At 36.3% G+C, this 21,736-nt stretch overlaps 1 protein-coding gene across 4 annotated transcripts in view; it reads left to right on the top strand.

Moving 5' to 3' along the window:
• sphkap (SPHK1 interactor, AKAP domain containing) overlaps nucleotides 1-21,736 on the top strand; it is a 114,324-nt gene that overhangs the window by 69,575 nt on the left and 23,013 nt on the right. For all 4 annotated transcript variants that reach the window (XM_016261728.1, XM_016261745.1, XM_016261735.1 and 1 more), the window contains 2 exons: nucleotides 1,404-1,506; nucleotides 5,175-5,285. In XM_016261728.1, the coding sequence (XP_016117214.1) occupies nucleotides 1,404-1,506; nucleotides 5,175-5,285 (214 nt within the window). The remainder of the gene's footprint in view (nucleotides 1-1,403; nucleotides 1,507-5,174; nucleotides 5,286-21,736) is intronic.

A 21,736-nucleotide genomic window follows, 5' to 3' on the forward strand; every position in this document is an offset into this window, starting at 1 on the left:
GAGCAGGCCAAAATCTCACAATTGAGAAAAAATAAAACGGCATGAGTTTGGAACAGCATTAGAGTAAGTAAATGATGACCGAATCTATATTTCTGAGTAAACTATCCCTTTCACATGCAATTCAGTTGTGATCCCACAATTAACCCTGACCAGGGACCAACTGCTGCTGCCATAAAAATGGAGAGCACGTACATTCTGCGGGTTCATTTATAATATAAACAAAAGAGGTTAATTTGTCTGCGTTCAGGGAGAATATGGAGCTCAGATAGAAATGCTCTGGAGCAGAAGAACATCACTGCACACTGTATGATCTGCATAATGTTATTCTTCTGTCACCTCAGAGGATTGGCCGTGGTGTTTCATCCTTACTTAATGTATCCCCAGTAGTCAATTAATCTTGACAAATTTAATTAAACAGTCCATGTTATTTTCCTTCCTTTCACTGTCTTTATCTACAAATGTAATTTGCTTCATTTTATTCACACACCCAGACTTCTTCTTTTTTCAGTAAGTTAGTACAATTAGTTATAGAGTGCAACAGTCAGGTTTTAGAAGTAAAAGCATTATTTTGTCTGTAGGGAATTAGATTTTCAACGACAGACCCGCTGTGAGTTTTCTGAGGTTGGTAATCAATAGTAAATGCTTTTGTTGAAGCCATCCATTTACCTTTTTCAACTTTTAAAATAATTGAATAAAGGGGTAGTTCAGCCAAAAATGACAAATCTGTCATCCTTTCTCACATTTTGCCCACATGTCATTCCAAACCTGTATGAATTTATTTCATATTTTGATGAATGCTGGTACAGTAGCCATTGACTTCCATAGTATGGAGAAAAAATACCATGGAAGTCAATGGCTACCGTTAACTGTTTGGTTACCAACAATCACCAAAATATCTTTTTTTGTGTGTTTAGCAGAAGAAAGAAATTCATACAGGTTTGGAACGACGTGAGGGTGAGTAAATGAGGATAATTTTCCTTTTGTGGTGAATTATTGCTTTAAAAGCTGAATTTGTGGTGAAAACTGCATTACCCATGATTCTGCACAGAAAAGTTCAATAATCAAAGTGTCGTTGCAAGCTAAAAACACTTAAATTTGTGTATATATGAATATTTTGCAATAAACTTAACATATATTGTTCCTGTAGATATAATAATCAATTTCAAAAGAATAATTGTATATTTCTTCATCATTTGATTGTCATTTGCTTCATGGGATTGTAGTTCTTTCCCTCATAGCTGGTTGGCTTGGTATATGGCTTATAATGCTTTAATGAAGACTTTTTTGAAATCCTGATCCATGAAAAATGCTTCTGGAATCAATCCATCCGAAAAAGTGGAGACACTAATGCACTCTGTTGAATTGATGTTGGATTCAGTTGTTTTCTCTTTCTTTTTCCACAGTAATTTCCAATCATCTGCCATGTTTGAGGGGTCTGAGTCCGCGGACACACAGGAAGTCAAATCTGAGAGCACCCTTGGGTCCTCTGTCTCCGCCTGCAGGAAGGTGTGTGTGTGTGTGTGTGTGTGTGTGTGTGTGTGTGTGTGTTAAAACCCAAATCACGCAAGTACATGAGCGCAAACACTTCCAGCTACACCAAAGTTATCTAGATAGTGTGCAGTAGGTTCCTGGCCCAAGGCACCGTGTTCACCATATGAGCTCTTGTGGTTGAGCACGAGTGAGAATCTCATGCTCCAATCACAGTGTGATTAACATGAAGCCTTACTGATTGGCTGACTCTCCCACCTGTCCAGGGAACAGAGACTGTGGCTTTTTGCCATCAGCACTTTTTACTCTGTAGGCAGCTGCACTACAAGTCAGGTTACATTAGCTGATGCTCTGCCAGTGTGAGCGAGAGAAAGGACAGAGAGAAAGTGTGACAGAGCAAGCAGCATGATGAATCCAGTATCTCCCTTGTCGTCTAGCTCTTTTAACTTTTGTCTCATTCAGCCAAGCGCTTTATTAGTGGATTGGTGTTAAAGGAAAGCGGCCCCTGTGGGAGCAGATGCCGGATCAGGGGAAGAGGATGTTACTATAGCGTGACACTGTACTAATCAGTTTTGTAGATCTCACAGGAGCTGTTGTGAGATTAAGGTGGATGGGTCATTATTGATGCGAATAGCACAGGGGTCCACAAACTGATTGAAATAAGGGGACTTTTTTCTGTATTCCTGATTTATTTAAATTTTTTTATCACTGTGCCTTAACAATCTAGATGCAATGCTATTTTTACTGATACTGATACAGCTTATTTTTACTTTTAAGTGTCCAGTAGTTTTGATTTTAATTAATTTGTTTTATTTCTGCTTTTGGACAAAAACGAAATAAAACAATAACATGCATTAGTAATTAATATTAAAAAAGATTAAATAATAATATTATAAATGTACCTTTATAATAATTTTTATAATATATAAAAGATATCATAAAATATTATTATAAAATGATTTATTATTGTTGTTATTACATATATTATTAAATAAATACAATAATTATTGAAATAAATGGATAAATTATAGATAGATAGATTTAAAAACGATGCATAATATTTTAATAATGATAACAATAATATAATTAATTTGATTATTATTAATAATTATCATTATTATTATGTAATAGTAATGTTAATAATTATGTTTAATAACATTGTCATAATATAATAACAACTACAATATTAATAATAAATAATTGTATAATTATAATATATTATTTTCTATAATTCCCTTATAATATTTCATCATTATGCATTTAATAATTGCTAGAATAAATATTGCTAGAATGAAATAATGTTGTTTAGTCACAGTTTATTCTTCAGCTTTGTTTTGGGCTATGCCTAATCTGAAGCTGCTACTTTAAAGTGTTCTTCTTGCTTAAATCAATGTTGAATCTTATTGGTAAACCAATAAAAAAATTATCTTTATTTCCACATATCTCTATATCTAAATAAAACAGGCTGTGTAACGACGAGGAAGGATTACGGTGAGAGGTCATTTCATTTGGCAAGCAGATGAGATTAACTTATTAAATGAAACTACCAAAAAAACATAAATACATATTCATCTCTCTCGCGCTTATCCCTCGTGTGCTAATGATTACCCATCTGCCGAAGGTTACCCATTCCTGTAATGGCATATTAGCTCTGTCAGTAGTTTAACCACAGTGAACTGTGACGCAACTGTCCCAGCAACCATGTCATATGGTGGACTGTGCCAGGAAGCTGTGAAGTTGGTATGTTACACACCAGTGACAGCATGACTGCCAGAAGTATGTATTAAATATTCATATTTAAATGATGATAATAAATTACCAATCACCACAGACATGGCAAGGTCAAAGCTTGCTTGTCCTGATAAGTTAGTATGCTGAATATCTGATTGAGGAAATATAATTTAAGAGTGAGAGACTAAAAAATAAATTAAATTTGTGATCATATACTGCAGCAATTCAGCTCATATGCACTGGTAATTAAATGTAGTTTAGTTTTGGGGACAGTTTGGACAGTGTGGCCTCGTAGTAATTCTAGTATTATCATTTATTTTGGGCAATCTGATCCGTGATAAGCGCTAAATACAGGTGTGAATGGATTTCAGAAAGTCAAAGTCCCAACCGTGACGCATTAGCATTGTGCCAAAGGGTTTAAATGGAGGACAGGGAGTGCTGTTTAAAATAAAATAAAGAAATTAATGGTAACACTTTACTTGAAGGGGTGTGCATAAGACTGACATGACACCTTCATAATCATGACATGACACATGTCATGAATATGAAGGAGGTTTTATGCATGTTTAGGACAACTGTCATTAAGTGTCATTCGCTCAGTTATGTCATTTTTAATGCAAATATGACATTATTTGACCTAACCCTACCCCTACCCTTACCCCTAACCATAGCCCATAACAAAGACATCTCAAACAATGTCATCTTTGCATTAAAAATTACATAACTGAGCGAATGACACTTAATGACAGTTGTCATAAACATGCATAAAAACCCTTCATATTCATGACATGTGTCATGTCATGATTATGTAGGTGTCATGTCATGATTATGAAGGTGTCATGTCAGTCTTATGTACACCCCTTCAAGTAAAGTGTAACCATTAATAATAAGGTGGTTAATGTTTAAAAATGTATTGAAATGCACAGATAATGTAATTGAAACATTGAAATATGCAGATACATAAAAGCACATTGCTGTCAGGAAGCCTGAAAAGTGTCGAGGATTAAGAAAAATGTAAGAAAGTTCAAATGTGCATGTTTTATATTGTCTGTATTTTATTTTATTAATAAATATGTACAATTATTTTATTAAGTACAATATTTCTGTAAAATATGTGATTATTTTTGCACCTGTTGGTAAACAAACATTTGTAATTTTGCTTGTTTTTGTAATAAATGTGTTATTAATGGCCACTATGTCATCTGGATGTGATCGACTTTTAAGTGTTTTTTTTTAAGAAGAAGAAGAAGAAGAAGAAGAAGAATTAACACTATCTTGAGAAATGGTATTGGTACTGTTAAAATGTTAAATAAAATTTTTAAAAAATTTAAAAATCAGTATTGTATCAAATTAAAAGAGACTTGTATCACCAATCCCTAAACCAAACTGACAAATGGATTTTAAAATGTAAAAACTACAAATCTAAAATTAAGTTATTTTCTTATTACATTTAACTAACATTGTAAACATGAATTAAAAGTGTTAATTATGCTGTCTACACATTTGACAATTTGAAAAGTGATTAAATAAACAGTTTTATATTTAAAACATTATTTATTATAATAAACATTTTTGATATCGTTTTAATTGATTCCAGACATTTAAGATTGTATTTTACATTTAAATGGCACTAGTACGCCATAGTTTTAAACATTACAGTTAGATATGAATTTTCAACCCAATTCAATTCAAAAATGTGTCTGAAATAAACAAAACATTATTTACACTGGCATGAAATGGCGTGAAATCTGAGACCTTTCTTGATAAAATCACACATGGGAACTTCACACATTTAATGTGTAATATTAAAAAATTGCCTACAGTGCCTTGCAGGTGTCTTGGCTGACCACATATGAGCGGTTCACCCGATCCGGATGTAAACAGGGTCTGTGAGTTCAAAAAAGTTTTTTTTTAATGCTTTGCCTCAGTCTGAAAGAAGTGTGTGTTTGTGTCAGGTTTTGTGCAGTGACAGTGTTCTGGATTCGTTGGAGTACTGGCTGAAGAACGATAAGGCGCTTTGCAGAATTGGGTTCCTGGAGGACCAGCATGACGGCGGCTGCCCTACAGTGAGTCTCTCTCACGTATCACACTCTCAAAAGCGCTGAAATCATCTACACGCATATGTGTGTGTGACTGCGTGGAAGTGCGGTGGCATTTATATTGTGTTCAGCCTCCCACTGATAAATGTGCTCTTGATTGGGGGGATAATGTGGTATGATGGTGGCTGTGGCTGAATAATATATGCAGTAATTCCCTGAACTGAGAGAATACATTTAGCTGCACACGGATGACAGCTGCACTAACTGTAGGTTGGGATAATTAGTCGAATGACAGATTTTATACCTTACTTTAATGACAAGTTTCTTGTCTCATGTAAATGATCTCACTGTGCATAGCATTATGCCATGATCTCGCTAGCATTTCTGCTCCTTGGGGATGAAACGCTACCTGTCTGATTATTTGCCTAATGCTAATTTTATGGAAATTTAGCGCAAGGATTTTTCAGTGTTGCAAGTCTTTCCTTAATTTTTGTGAGGTCTGGAGCATTTTACTACAATTCAACTAATTGAAATTATGAATTTAGTTTGGGAAATGCAGCAGACTTCTCTAAAAAATAGTACAGGCCTACGATACTCAATTCTGATGGACTAGAATGTGTGTGTTATTTCAGCATGCGTTCATTTTGGCAAAACTACTAAACAAAAATATCATGCTGACAGCTGTAAGTTTAAAAAAAAATTTGACCTAGATTTAAAAAATTGTCAACCTATTGCAGACAACTTGTTAAATCAACTAGTTATGGAGGCTTCTTCATGGAGCATTGAAACCTTTGTGAATAATTTTTTTCTAATAAAATTTCAATGGTTTGTCGCTCTGTGAACCCATGAACCAGTGTCTATATGTTTTTATCTCATCTCAGACCAGTTTTCTAAATTTGTGGACATTTTCAGACTTTTTTCTTCGCAATTCTGACTTTTTTTTGGAAAGTTTATATTCCACAGTTTGAACTTTTCTTCGTGATCTTCTTGTGAGTTTCTGTCTCGCAATTATGTTTGTATCTCCCAGTTCTGTGTTTTTGTCTTGAAATATTGATGTTTACTGTGTATATCTCGCAATTCTGACTCTCAGAAATTCTCAGAATTACTTCATGTATTTATACTTTTCTTCTCAAAATTATGTTTATATCATGCAGTTCTGCGTTTATATCTCGATATTCCTATATATCTCGTAATTCAGATTATTATTATTTTTTTTTTTCAGAAATTCTCAGAATTTAGTTTTTATTTCAGGTGCACTGTTTTTTTTTGTTGTTTTTTCTCTTGTTCAAATCCAACTTGCAAAAAAGTTTTTCTAACAAATGTATTTGTTAAAAACCTGTCCAAAAGTCATCTGAACAAACAATTTTGTTAAACAATTTTGTTTTGCAAGTTTCCAGCATAAATTGCAGTTAAACAAACTGTAAAAAAAAAAAAAAATCAATCTTGCAATCCATCTTGCATAAAGTTCTTCTAACAAATGTAAAAAACTATTTTTTTTTAAATAATAGTTACAATATGATTATTTTAATCTGCAATTTATGTTGGAAACTTGCCAAACAAAATTGTTTGTTCAGATGACTTTTGGACAGGTTTTTAACAAATACATTTGTTAGAAAAACTTTTTTGCAAGTTGGATTTGCAGTGAAACAAGCAAAAATCTACTTATCACACGTTGTAGTAAAAACCAGTACTATTTTAATTGTTCAAAGTGGGGCTGATGACCAGCCGGGAAACTACAACCCGCAATTTGTGATGGCAGAAAATCGCATAACATGTTCTGTATCAGTGCACTGGAGTGGTCAGATTGTGACTCTTCCGCCCGCAGGCTCAGGTGCAGTCAGAACAGGTTACATCAGGGCTGTGCTTTTAATGCACTGATGTCACACATGATGTTCCTTTAACACAAAAGCTCCGCACAGGGAATCAAACCCACACACACCAGCTGGCGCTGAGATACTAGTGCTGAGTGCCAACGTTACACTCAAGCAGAGAGAGAGAACGTGAGAAAGACACACTAAAGAAATTCAGCAGACACATTACCACAACTTAAAAAATGCATGGTTGCAATTGAAATCTTTTAAGTTGCAAACATTATTTTGATGAGTTCTGTTGACATTAGGGCTGTCAAAAAAAAAATCTAATATTCGTCGAACGTTGCATTCGAATTTTAGGTGTGCGTCAGGCAGCCTTATCAGTGGTGCACGAAATGCGACGACGATTTAAGTGCCATTGCATTTTAATGCTTTTGTTAGCCTATCCAGTTGAACCCACTAGATGCGGCGCTGCTACATTGTTCATTCAAAATATTGCGGAAAAAGAGAACATCAATGCTGAGATGATGTTGTTTACGTCAAAACCGACAACCAAGCCGTTCACACAGAATGCATATTTATCACATTTTCTAGAGGGACATCTATCACCGTTACACTCGCGTCTCGCACAAGAGAGCCGCATGTTTAGAAAGCCATGTAAAATTAATGTAAGTTCAACTTTTTAAAAACATGTCTCAAGACTTTATGGCGGTTTTTCCCCATCCCACTGCATCTCAAGTTTTTAAATGAAAAATTAATGTAAATTCAACTTTTTAAAAACATGTCTCAAGACTTTATGGCGGTTTTTCCCCATCCCACTGCATCTCAAGTTTTTAAATTAAGAAAGTGCTCTTTGTGATTGGTTTTCGGTCATTTGTATTAAACTATACATGCATGCATGATGCTGTACATGCTGTAATTAAGCAACTTAAATTAAATTATATAAGGTTTATAAACATTATTTTAAACATTATGCACTTTTTTCAAAGATAGTCGTGTTATTTTATTATGCTTTGAAGAAACGTGCATAATATTTTGTTCGATGCGCCCCCTTGTGGCCTCAGGAGAGAATTTAGTTTTTCAGTCATTTTGACAGCCCTAGTTGACATTATGTTGATCAACTTAAATGTTAAAATTAAGTGTAGTAATTTTATGTGTTTTAGTAGTGCTGTCAATCGATAAAAAAGAAAACCTTCAGTAATTAATCTCACATTTTTTTCCAAAAATAATTGCGATTAATCATAATTAATTTGACCTAAGATTAAATTTTTTTAAACTGTAGTCCGTAACTTTTGGCGCTCTAGCAGTTAATAAACAGGACTGTATGCGTCTTGCGGAAGAACATTGTAGCCGGAGCTACTTCTCTCTGTTGATGCCTATGATGAGTCACGCAGGCTGCCCTGCAGCGGTTCCTACCCTAACCTGTCTAAAATAGTCAGAATATAACAACTTATTATAGGTGTGTCATAGGGATTGAGGATAAGTCAAATACACGGTTTGGAAAATGGTAGTGATGGGAAGATTGATACAGCGGCTCCGATACTCCGACACAGTTTTCAAAGCACTGTTGTATCACACAGTGTGCCGATGCTTGTATCGGAATGACAATATCATTGTCACTGGCAGTGAAAAAAATCGGCACTTCGCATGACTCTTGTGTTTGACTTTACATTGATTTGGTTGTGTGTGTGTGTATGTACACTTATTTGGGATTCAGTAGAATAGTCTAGAATAACCTCAACACCAGACAGAAACTGAATGCACGTCACACCTCTGTTGCACTTTATCATGTTCTGGTTGGGGTCTCAGAGACCCCGAACAGCTCACCCAAAATATTTTTTGCTACTACTCACGTCAGTGATTAATTATAATCACACACTTGTATATTTTATATTATCGATCAATATGTGAATCCATTGACCGGACTACGTGAGTTGGCAGATTGGCACAGATTAAAAACTTTTTCAAACCATCCTCTGCTCCGCGATGTTTCGTTAGATAGGCTGGAGAAACCGAGTCTGGCCACCAGATGTCGCTAATGCGCACTGTGTTAAAGTCGGCATGAAACGGAAGTTGCGATTGTCTTTTCTTCTCTACTGTGATATAGGCCTGGGTGATAAAACGGTATCGATATTTATCGACGGTACACCTTCTTCGATAGAGATAGAAAAAATTTTTGATATAGCACACGATATAGGCACGTACTATGAGTGATGCAGACAGCACACATAAACACGAACACATGCTGAAATGAGTGCTGTGCCTGCCTGTGATGAGGAGATTGTGAATAAAGAATGAATATTAGTCGAATTTAAAAAAAACATTTGAACTTGAATGTTAGGTGTGCATCAGGGAGCGTCATCAGTGGCGCGCGAGATGCGGTGATGATGTAAGTGACGTTGTTGCATTTTAATGTTTTGTTAGTCTAGCCCACGAGACGAGCCACTGCTGTGTTATTCATTCAAAATATTAGAGAAATATAGAAGCTCAATGCGGAGAAGATCTTGAATGGGTTAAAACCGAAACCAAGCCATTCACACAGAACGCATATTCAGCGCATTTTTAGACGGACAAATATGACTGCTGCACTCGCGTCTCACAGTAGAATTGTATAGAAAGCCATGCAAAGTTAAAACAGTTTGAACTTTTAGAAAACACGTCACGAATTTGTGGAGGTTTATTCCTTTTCACTGCGTCTCATATGTTTTTAAATGCAGTCTGTGTGAATGGCGCTTTGGCTCTTTGGATTAAGCAATGCATATACATGATGCTGTTTTGTTCATAATTGTTTATGCAATTTATGAAATTATATTTGATTTTTATGAGTTAATTTAGACGTAATGCACGTTTTTATAGAGTTACTTCCTTGCGTTGGCAACTTTTGCTCATTGCGTCCTCCTGTTGCCTCGGGAGACAATTAGACCTATACAATAAAGACCTATTTAATCTGCATATAAAACATTAGAAATTAGATGTTTGTTTAATTTTTATTGTGTTTGTTTGTTAAAACAAAAAATATTTGTTGTTTGTCTCAATAAATTGTGTTAATTATAAATACAGTGGTTAAATAAATAAAAAATTCTATTGCTTTTTTGTTTTAAAAAAGGTTATAAAAAATGTCAATAATTATCGATACCAAACAATATGAAACATTATATCGTTGATACATTTTTTTGCTATATCGCCCAGCCCTACTGTGACGTATATCCGAGTGAAACGACATCTGAAATGAGAGGGCGGAACTTGATTTCGTCCTTCGGGAATTGATTGGATCGTTGGAATTTGGGGCGTTGCAAACAAAATGGAGGCAGTTTGCAGTTAGTGGTGGGGGTTTTCTCTCCACTGGATTCACCGCAGACACCCAAGCATGAATAAATGTTTCATTTATTAAGGATGACGACGACGATCAACGGCACAAAACATGAGAGAGAGAGAGAGAGAGAGAGAGAAAGATAGACTAAGCGCGACCTCCATCAAGTTAAGCCATATTCATGAAAAAAAGAATTAGTTTGCGATGTCCATGTTGTCGTAATATCATAATATCTTTTCAGTGTTTAAGGGTAACGTACTCCCTCATGACTGGTGTCAGTGCTATAAAGTGAATTTGGGGCGTTGCAAACAAAATGGAGGCAGTTTGCAGTTAGTGGTGGGGGTTTTCTCTCCACTGGATTCACCGCAGACACCCAAGCATGAATAAATGTTTCATTTATTAAGGATGACGACGACGATCAACGGCACAAAACATGAGAGAGAAAGAGAGACTAAGCGCGACCTCCATCAAGTTAAGCCATATTCATGAAAAAAAGAATTAGTTTGCCAATATCCATGTTGTCGTAATATCATAATATCTTTTCAATGTTTAAGGGTAACGTACTCCCTCATGACTGGTGTCAGTGCTATAAAGTGAAGCATAGGCTTCAGGTTTTTCCCCTATACGTCACTGATGTCACTGCAGCTGTTGGCAGTTCCAGATAGCTCCGCCTTTGCGCCATAGCTCGTGACCGGAAGAGTAGACGAGTCGTTTTGAGGGGGAGGGGAGGTTAACGTTTTTGATTAAAGATTACGAGGGCACATGAATTAATGATGAAAAATAATGAAGCGCACGGATAAATTATTTATAATAAACACTACAGTATTCCATCAAAAAATAAGAATTGTCAATTTAATTAAATTAAATATTTTAATTTTATATTTTAAAATAAAAATGTTATAATGTATCAAACACTAGAGTAAATCCAGATTCAGCTTTATACTGCCTAATGTTTCTGTGTGCTTTGTATGGTCAAAAGCTGATCATAAATGCAAGAAAACCAAAATGCAGTAATTATGGTATTTTTCTCTGGCCCTAACATCAAATAATAAGCATACATACATTGCCATTCAGAGTTTTTTTGAAATAAATTAATACTAAGTACTAATTAAATAATAATTAAAAGTATTAAAGGAAAGTGGCATTCAGTTGTTGAAATGACATTAAAAACATTTATAAAAATTTTATAACTTTCTATTCATAGAATCCTGAAAGAAAATGCATCACAGCTTCCACAAATAATATTAAGCAGCAACTGATTTCAGCATTAGTAATAATAATAAATGCTTCTTGATCAGCAAATCAGCATATTAGAATTAATTCTGAAGGATCATGTAACATTCATGACTAGAGTAATGATGCTGAAAATTCAGCTTTGATCAGAGGAATAAATTACATTTAAAACATATTCACATAGAAAACTGTTTTTTTTTTTTTTTTTTTATATTTCACAGCATTACTGTTTTTATTGTATTTTTGATCAAATAAATGATATTTCTTTTAAAAACTTAATAAAACCAAAACAAAATAATAAGTAATAGTGTACTTGCACAAATATACGTTGAATTAGCTGACAGACCACTGACAGTTATTTCACGGAGGGTAACAAGTAACAATTTAAGAGTGTCAAGGGGTTTTGCTTAACCCGTTCATGACCACTTCTTGATAATTGAACAGTTTAAGGTGTTAATATGACCTTACACATTGTCAGTCCATTAAGCATAAGCTCATGCACGTAAATGCACTCAATATCTCTTTGTACCTTTCTTGACATTTTCCAGCTCTTCTCCCTTGTCTCAAAAACCAACCTAGTTCAGCTGGTAAGCAGTTTTAGACGCTTCCACGGTAACAGTGTGCAACTTTGGAGAGAAAATACAACTACAGCATCACTTCCTGTGCTCATTTTTCCTTCCTACAATCAAAAATGTAATAAAACGGAAAGATTCCTCTTTAAACAAAACTTTAAAGCAAAATGAGTTGTGAGAAAAGAACAGCCTGTTTCTCACAATGATATTTGTGCCCGAATGTCAAAAAAATGATGGGATTTCTAAGGATTTTAAGACGGGGCTTTAACTGGTTAATGGTTGCAGGCAGATCTCGCCTTCAGGATGTGTCAGCCATGCGTGGTCATAACCACAGGCACAGATGTGAATGTGCTTCCTCACTGGGCGCCTAGTCAACCAAGGCTGGAGGCCACACACAAACACACACACACACACATGTATGTCAAAACCAGGAGAACCTGAGCACTCTGTGACGTAACGGTCTGTCAAGGGCTCTGATAACGTCAAATGACAGGACACATCACAGATTTGCCTTTGGACAGGAGCGTGTGTCTGCTTTTTCACTCCTTCCATGCTCCATTTTGAGGTTTAGTGGATGTGAAAGCGCAGATCGGTGTGTGTGAACCCACTCAGTCGGAAATGATAAAGAGCACGTCTGCTCTGTTCCAGCAGTGCAATATGGCAACATCTCAAAACAACATCTTTCCACTCTCATGACCCCCAGCTTTGTTCTTTTATCCGCTTCTCTCCATCCCTTTCCATTATTTTCATTTCTCTCTCTCTCTATCTCAGTGGTGTAGCGAGCGGCGAGGTGGTGGCGGTGCATCCCAGCGGAGGTAATTTTTAGCCACGGTGGCAAGTGTCTGCCATCTCCCATCTGATGATAATGGGTGAAATGAGTTTGTCCTTGGCAAGGACAACGCTCAGCCATCTCTGTCCTTCCATCCCTTTCTCGATATCTCATTCCCACAAATTCCTCCCCCACTCTTTCTCGACCTCCCTCCTCTTTTCCAAGCTTGTATTTCTCTCTCTCTCTCTTGCCGTCTCCCGCTCCAGTGAAGAGTGAAACGTTCTAAGTTGTGGGTTAACCTCTCTAACCCAGCAATTTTGAGGACACGTGCGGTGTGTGTGTAAGAGAGACAGTGACAGATCGTCTGAACTAGGGTTGTCATATCATCAAAATATCAGTGATAAAATTATGGGCAGAGAAGTGGATTGCAAGCAATAGAACCAAGATACAAATAAACAGTGCTGTAAGTATCTAATAGCAGTATGAAGTTGAAAGAAGAAATCAAATGTTCAAAAGCATTACCTGAATTACTGGTGTAGTCTTTACTGTTTATTGTTAAGTAAAAAAAATAGAGTTATATAATAACGCTCAAAGGTTTGGGGTCTGTAAGTCTTATTTTCATCTAAGTACTATCCCAAATTTTGAGAAGTAGTATAAAGTTTAAAGCTGCTGATGTTTTCCATGTTTGTTTGTTTTTCTTTTTCTTTTTTCCTATTGTTGCTTAAATACACAATAATCCTGCAGGTATTTTAGTCTTGGTGTCCCATTGCAAATAATTTTTTTTAGCATACTGAACATGCATAAATAATTCCTGTGCGCATTTAGCAAAAATATTGATGTTAGAGATGCAATGATCATCCTTATGTTAGAAACAAACATAAACTGGTATGTGTCATGAGAAATTCAATGTATAAATGGATGCGTTATTAAATATAAATTAAATTAAATATATAAATAAATTATGAAAAATAAATTATTCTCACAGCAGGTTTACGGAGTTGGGAGGTATAGAGATATTGTTTTTCCTTCATCAGTAACTTGAAGATGATGTCAGAGATGCATAATTTCTTATTCTTATGTGAGAAATATATATATATATATTAAGATGGATACATTTAGAGTAAGCAGAAAAACCTGTATATTTAGTTAATTGCACACACACTGTCTGACCTACACGCTTCCATGACCATGTGTGCTTAATAAATAATAAATGAAAAGTTGACGTGCCACATGATGGCAGCGATCTAGACTAACATGTGAGAGCAGTGGCATCTGATTTGGAAGCGCAGATTGGAGGAACAGACCAGTCAAATAAACCGTTTTAGAACAGAAGTCAATAATGAAAGTGCTATTGCGTTCATCCAGTAGACAAATTAATATGCGTTGGTTTTGAGTTGGGATGTTAATTAGCACACAATTTATATAGGGCTGTAAAATAAATTATTCTCACAGCGGGCAGAATGAGTTTGGGACTCCTTAACAGATCTTGTTTTCCCTTCATCAGTATCTTAATTATTGAAGTTCAGTCACAGCTTGGAGCTTCTGAAGGCAAACAGAGCCAGTGATTTCATCAGTTCATTAGAACAGACTAACATGTGAGAGCAGTGGCATCTGATTTGGAAGCGCAGATTGGAGGAACAGACCAGTAAAATAAACCGTTTTAGAACAGAAGTCAATAATGAAAGTGCTATTGCGTTCATCCAGTAGACAAATTAATATGCGTTGGTTTTGAGTTGGGATGTTAATTAGCACACAATTTATATAGGGCTGTAAAATAAATTATTCTCACAGCGGGCAGAATGAGTTTGGGACTCCTTAACAGATATTGTTTTCCCTTCATCAGTATCTTAATTATTGAAGTTCAGTCACAGCTTGGAGCTTCTGAAGGCAAACAGAGCCAGTGATTTCATCAGTTCATTAGAACAGCACATATATTACACAGGAGGAAAATAACTGAGAGGCTTTAAAGTTCATGATTCTACTTTTTAAATGTACCATAGTTTGTAAAGTTTTAACCATGATAAACACATTTTAAACCATGCATTGATCCTCATTACTATTGTTAGAGATAAATGTAGTTTCAATAAAACAAATGTTTATAAACAAATGAATACAATGGTCATGGTAATCTAACATTAACTGGTTTAGGTTTGTCAGTCCCAATTAAAGAAACCTAAACCAGTTAATTAAGGTCTTCTTGTTCAGGATTGGAGTAAAGTATTGTAATATGAGTCCCCCAAACGCTGGGACTCTCATGGGGCCGGATCAAGGCTGCTGCCCAGTATAGAGCACGATGGAGGACCCTTGTTGATGACCTGTGCCCCACTTGGTGTTCAAAGTATTAAGAGCTTTTTACAGCTGCATTTTTTTTTTATATATTTATATAGATATAATTAAATATAATTATATGTAGACATATATATTAAAGGAGACATATTATGCCTCTTTTTACAATATGTAATATAAGTCTCTGGTGTCCCCAGAATGTGTCTGTAAAGTTTCAGCTCAAAATACTCAAAAATAATTTATTACATCATTTTGAAAATACCTATTTTGAGTGGAAGCAGAAGCACACGTTTTTTCGGGCCTGTGTCTTTAAATGCAAATGAGCTGCTGCTCCCCGCCCCCTTTTCCAGAATAGAGCTGCGCCATTACAGCTCGTACCTGCTAAAAACATCTGTTTTGGTTCTGATTATCATGTTTATCGCGCTGAAATCATGCGTTTTAAACCATGTTAGTTTAAACTTCTGATGTAAGGTTTTCTGAGCACACATCTGAAGCACACGCACAGAAAGCGGCTGTCACAGCATGCGAGTACTAAACTAAGTTCTCATTCACAAACAAGTTTACGTTAAAAACACACACGAGTTACAAAAACATTCAGTTATGTCTGTGAAGGTAAACAGCTGGGAAATAAATCACATGTTTATTTTAGATCTGTGTGGCAGCAGCAATATACATTAAATAAATCAATAAATCCACTGCTCTGTTGTCTCCTCTGAGGCTGGGACTCTAAATAGTGTTCTGTGCTCGTCTGTGCAGCCAAAGACAGAACAGTTAGCATGTTTAGCATGCTCAAACTTTCGCCATGGCATTAGAGCTGGAACACCGTTGTCGCTTGCGAAAACACAATAACGATGGCATGGGTGGAAACTTACAGATTAAGGGGCGGTAATATTATAATGAGATCCCTTTGTCACGTCACCAAGGGAGCGAAATCAGATGCGCTCGTTTTTTCAGACGCTTACAGAAAAAGGCTTCCCAAAACAAAGTTACTGGGTTCATCTTTTTCACGTTTCCTTGGTTGGTAGATGCACCGGGGACCTGATTATAGCACTGAAAACCTGGAAAAGTCAGATTTTCATGATATGTCACCTTTAAAGCAGAATGACCGCTACATTCATTTTGCGTTTGCCAGGACAGCTATAAAGACACAATAAGCCCACGGAGAGAACTTGTCAATCCATCTTGAATGACGCAGAGGAACGTAAACAGATGAACACTGATCAATTAGAGGACAGCTTTACTCACATGTGACTTGCATAAACACAGTTTGGTTCGCTTTGCAATGTTGCCTTGTGGAAGCGAACCGAACCAAGAAGAAAATGCAACATTGTAACTAATTAATCCCTGTTTTGGGACGATCTACAGGTCTGAAAGCACCCCAAATGCATGGTAAATGTTGGGTAAAAATGGTGTTTTGAAACACTTTCAAATCTATGTTGGTGCCTGTTTTCTCTTGCCTTCTTTATAAATGCTGTCTGGAGTGTCGGGGCTGTTAATATTTGCGTAAGTACAGAATCATTTGGTGTTTCTGCTCAGGTTTGTAACAGATCTTTTTTCAAAATGTGACCGTTTAGTCGCAGTCTGGTGCCCTGTGATTGGGATGTAGTATTACAGCAAATGACCAGGATGTGAGAAGCATTTCAAACTACTCGATTTGTAGTCTGTGTGACTTTAACGGGGCATGATTGCACCCACAGAAATCCCTGCTGATTTCCACAGGATTGAAACCTTCACCATTCTCAAAGTTCTGTGCGTTCCCATCCTTTATGTGTTTATTTATCAAATATTCTGGTCAATTTGATTATACTTGCAGCTGAAGAGGAGTGAAGTAATCAGCTATGTCTATCACATATTACAACATATAAATCCATTCCATGGAATTGCACAGATTTTCTCCCAGAGTCAGCCTAGAAAATGCACAATAAAAAAACTGCAGATTTCATATGGGCCTGGTAATAACTTTTTATACTGGGATTTACACTGACAGCCAGAAACCATCTTATTTGGAGAATGTAGTAGAGTATGCTATTAGAAACACATTAATCCTGTATAGTAAGGACGCTTAAAAAAAGATTACAATGTAATTGCATGACACTGTAAGTTCTAAACACATCAAAACATAAATATATTTTCAGAGTTTGGAGCAATATATCCTAAATTGAAGCAAATTAAAGTTCCCAGGGGGGTATGAAAAAAACTCCAATAATTATAGTGGATAAACAAGGCAGTTATTGTTTTTGTGCATCTTTATGAAAACATAAAGAAGGGCTCATTGGATAAACAAGCCTGAGCAAAGTGGTAGTATGTTGCTTATGCACATTTTGTGACACTTTCAATATTAGTAAAATGTCCAGTGAGTGACACTAAAAATGTGTTCCGTTTACTCCGATGGATGTGAATTTATCAAATTATTTGTAACACCCCTGTGGACTGTTTGTTGTGGTTTCTTCCCCTTGTGTTGGTTTAGCCCGTCTAATCATTAGTTAATTACCCTCATTGTGTTCACCTGTCTGCCCCTCGTTATCTGCCCTATAAGTTCCTGTCTCTTGTATTCTAGTGTTGTCGGTTATTGTGAATGTTACCCCGTGTGCGTGTGCGTGTGCGTGTGCGTGTGCCCCCTTGTGTTGGTTTAGCCCGTCTAATCATTAGTTAATTACCCTCATTGTGTTCACCTGTCTGCCCCTCGTTATCTGCCCTATAAGTTCCTGTCTCTTGTATTCTAGTGCTGTCGGTTATTGTGAATGTTACCCGAGTGTGTGGGTGTCTCTGCCTTGTTGTCGCTACATTAAAAATCCTTATTTTGTATCCTTGTCGTCCTCATCATCCTGCCTCCCTCCACACACCTGGACCGTGACAGTATTATTACATTGGTTGTTGTAAGTACTGTGGCAGTTTGGGTATTAATGTTCAGTGAGTGACATTAAAATAACATGAAAATAATGTACCACCTACTTTAAATCCTACTCTAAACCTAACCGTATTAAAGCAAACTTGAGATAAAAACACAACCATGTCATTTTAAGCGTTCTTCAAATCTTTGGTCTCTTTTATTTTCACTTGTGTTTATTGTGACTTATACCCAACCACATCAGTAGTGTAATTCTGTACCAGGTGCGCTACTGAGCAAGTTTACTACATTGTAAATACCATACATATGGAGCTGGTTATGTGATGCAAGGAATCACATGAAAATGAATCTTTATTAATCAATAATCTGCTCCTTTAAAGGGATCATGACTAGGATTGGGTATCGTTTGAATTTTATCGATTCTGCTTATCAATTCCTAATTCCGATTCCAATAAGCTAAAAAAAATCCATTAAACTAATTTTAAGTCAAATATTTAGATGTCAAACATATTTATTCTGTTTTATGTCTATGGTTTTATCAAAAAAAAATTCCACAGAAAAAAACAACTAGACTAATATAAATTTCAAACATTAAATTGTTAAAGACAAGTAAACTAATTAATTAGCAATAGCATAAATAAATAAAACTGAACAAATGTCAGGTACAGAAATTGAAATCAAAAGTTTAAAAACACTGTATAGTTTTCTTTTCATAAATAAAATATTGATTAATCATTAAATTTACAAAAGATATTCAGTCAGTTAATGATTTTTTTGTTCTTTGATTAACATTAATGATAGGCAGCACGTTTATTAGACGGCTGTCTCTTTAACACCGAACACACACAGATCTAAAAATACTGTTACACAAGTGTTTTCTTTCTCGTCTGTTTACATTCACTTAAGACAAAAAAACGGCTGTGTTTATGATGATATACCAACGTATTTCGTGCATACTGGTCGATAAATGTGAAAGAAGTCCGTTCTGGTTCGGAACAACCTTTGTGGAAATGCACGGAACAGTTCGAGAATGGACAGTTTCGGGAACCTGCATCGGGACCACTGTTCTCTGTGCTCGTGCTTCAGATGTGTCCGCTGCACGCAAACAGTATGCAAGTTCTTTCCCTTCCTGCACTTAAATAATTTAAAATCACATTAAAATGTGAACGCGGGAATTGTTAAGTGGAATCGAAATGCACATGTCTTATCGAATACCCGATTATTGGAAATTTGGAACCGGTTCTCGATACCCAACCCTAGTCATGACATCGATTTTTTTTTTATTATTATTTTAATATATTCCTTGAGGTTTACTTGTAATGTTAATCAAGTTTTTTTTGCACAAAACAAATAAATATTTGGAAAAGTTTTTCAACCCTCATTCTGAACCTTTCTCTAAAATTACCTGTTTTTAAGGGGCATGTCCTTAAAGACTTCTCAGTAATCAGCCACTGTTATGACTGGCTAACGTCATTGCATATGAAACCGTATCAATGCCCCCTCGCTATCTCATGTGTGTTTTGACAACATAATCCAAATAAAATGGTCATTTCCAGGCAGAGCGTTATGAAATCATTTACTTCCTGTTTGTTATGCAGCTGCAGTCAGATCGAGACCACTTCATCTTTCAACAAATGTTTCTTTGTGAACGCTCCATGACACTGTGCCTTGTTTACAAAACAAAATGCTCCGATCAATCCTCTGACACGATCCGGGATGCCATTAAAAATAAACTATCCACTTGTTCCTTATGCTGGGATCCTTCTGATATCTGTACAAAGATGTGAACGAGCTGTTTGAACCAAACGCGGCAAAAACGAATGTTCTTCCACTCCATTTGTCCTGTTGACAGACTCAAGCACGTGGACTGTCAGAAAGCGAACGCACATTTGTATACTGTATCCAGTGTAGACAAGATGGCAGCAGTGATTGTAATTTATATTTGCTTTTCTAGCATTCAGCATGATCAAGTGTCAAGCCGTTAAGCTGTGAATGCCAGTGGGCAGGGCCTATGGTGAGAAGATGATTATTCGTCGATGTCTTGCTCTGGAGGCGGTGTTTATGCAAACGACTGTGCCCAGGTGACATCACCTTGCCCCTCAGAGGAGGAGGATGTTTCAAGCTATGACATTTTTAGCCAAGGATTTTTAATGGTACAAAGACCTCTTATATGCCAAAAGATCAACGGAAATTTTTATTTCTCATGTCATGTCCCGTTTAAACATAATTTGTGCTAAAAGGAATAAAAGTTGTTGGATTGTTGGATTTTTACTGTAGGTAGAAGCACATTTTTCCAATGAGCTGGGTGAAAATATCATTAGCACAGTATGAACAGAAGTTGTCAATGGAAAGTTCTCACCATGATACACAAACAAATGTGTGGTGTGTGTGTGTGAGAGAGAGAGAGAGGATCCAGTATGTGGTGTTTAAGTACACTGAAGTAAATGAATGTTATAGTGTGGTACAGAAATTCAGACAGATGGACTATCGGACGAGATGTGCAAGTGTACAAGAATGAGCGAGCGGGAGGATTGTGTTCTGTATTGTGTTAGTGAGATGCAAATTTCCACTCTGCATAAACAGATTCTAATTCAGGCTCAGCTGTTAACTCCCGCTTTGTCTCACCTCCTCTCTACCTTTTCCAATTTAATTTAATATACTCCTTTAGTGAGTACAGTCATCACCATAACATCACTATACTCACCTGAAGCATCCATCTTAACCTTAAAACCTTTAGCAACCTCCTCTACTAGTCATTCTGTAACTCTATATCACGTTATATTCATATGAATCAGTTGTGTTCACTCATCGGTGATGCGATATGTTTGTTGTCATTTCCAGAATGAGAACTTGTGTTCAGAATGTTCTGATCAGGTTTATTTTAGTATCACTTAGAAACTAGTGGTTGACCGATATATCGGCCATTATTTGGCATTTTTCAAATATCGGCATCGGCAGATACGTTTTTCTGTTTGGCCGATGTGTTCGACTTTTATTTTGACGCCAAGCCAGACTTCTATTTTGACAGCGCCGAGAATGGCAGTGCCTGAGCACACTTAGGCACAATCCCAATTCTATTTTATACCCCTTCCCCTTCTCCTACCCCTCCGCCTACCCCTTCCCCCTTGTCTCTTGAAACAGAGTGTCAAGGGGTAGGGGTGAAAATATTCCCCTAAGAATTGGGGCATCACTACTATATACGTCACACGTCATCATACGCCATCTAGCTCCTACAATACACACACATGCTGGTGTGCATTAGAGCCTTTAATTACCGTTCTATATTAATGCGCTGCTTACTGACACACACACACACACACACACACACATATATATATATATATATATATCGGAGATCACGCAGCTCACACATCCAGGAGAAAAGAAACTTGTCAACGCTGCCCCACGACTTTTAGACTTTTAATTTCTAATTATAGAGGGGACTAGCCCCCCTCAATGTCTACGGTGGTTATCGCCCTGATCAGACATGAAAATATGTTGTGGCACTATCGTGCAGTCTATAATGATATGACGTTAGTTAGCAAATATTAGCGATTTTTTGGCAAACATTTCTTTGAGTAACATGACCGTAAATATGAACTCACGATTGAATGTAACATAAAACAAATGATTACTTTTCGTTAAAATC

This window comes from Sinocyclocheilus grahami, unplaced genomic scaffold (genome assembly GCF_001515645.1).
Source record: "Sinocyclocheilus grahami isolate Dianchi unplaced genomic scaffold, SAMN03320097.WGS_v1.1 scaffold31.1, whole genome shotgun sequence".
NCBI classification, from domain to species: Eukaryota; Metazoa; Chordata; class Actinopteri; order Cypriniformes; family Cyprinidae; genus Sinocyclocheilus; species Sinocyclocheilus grahami.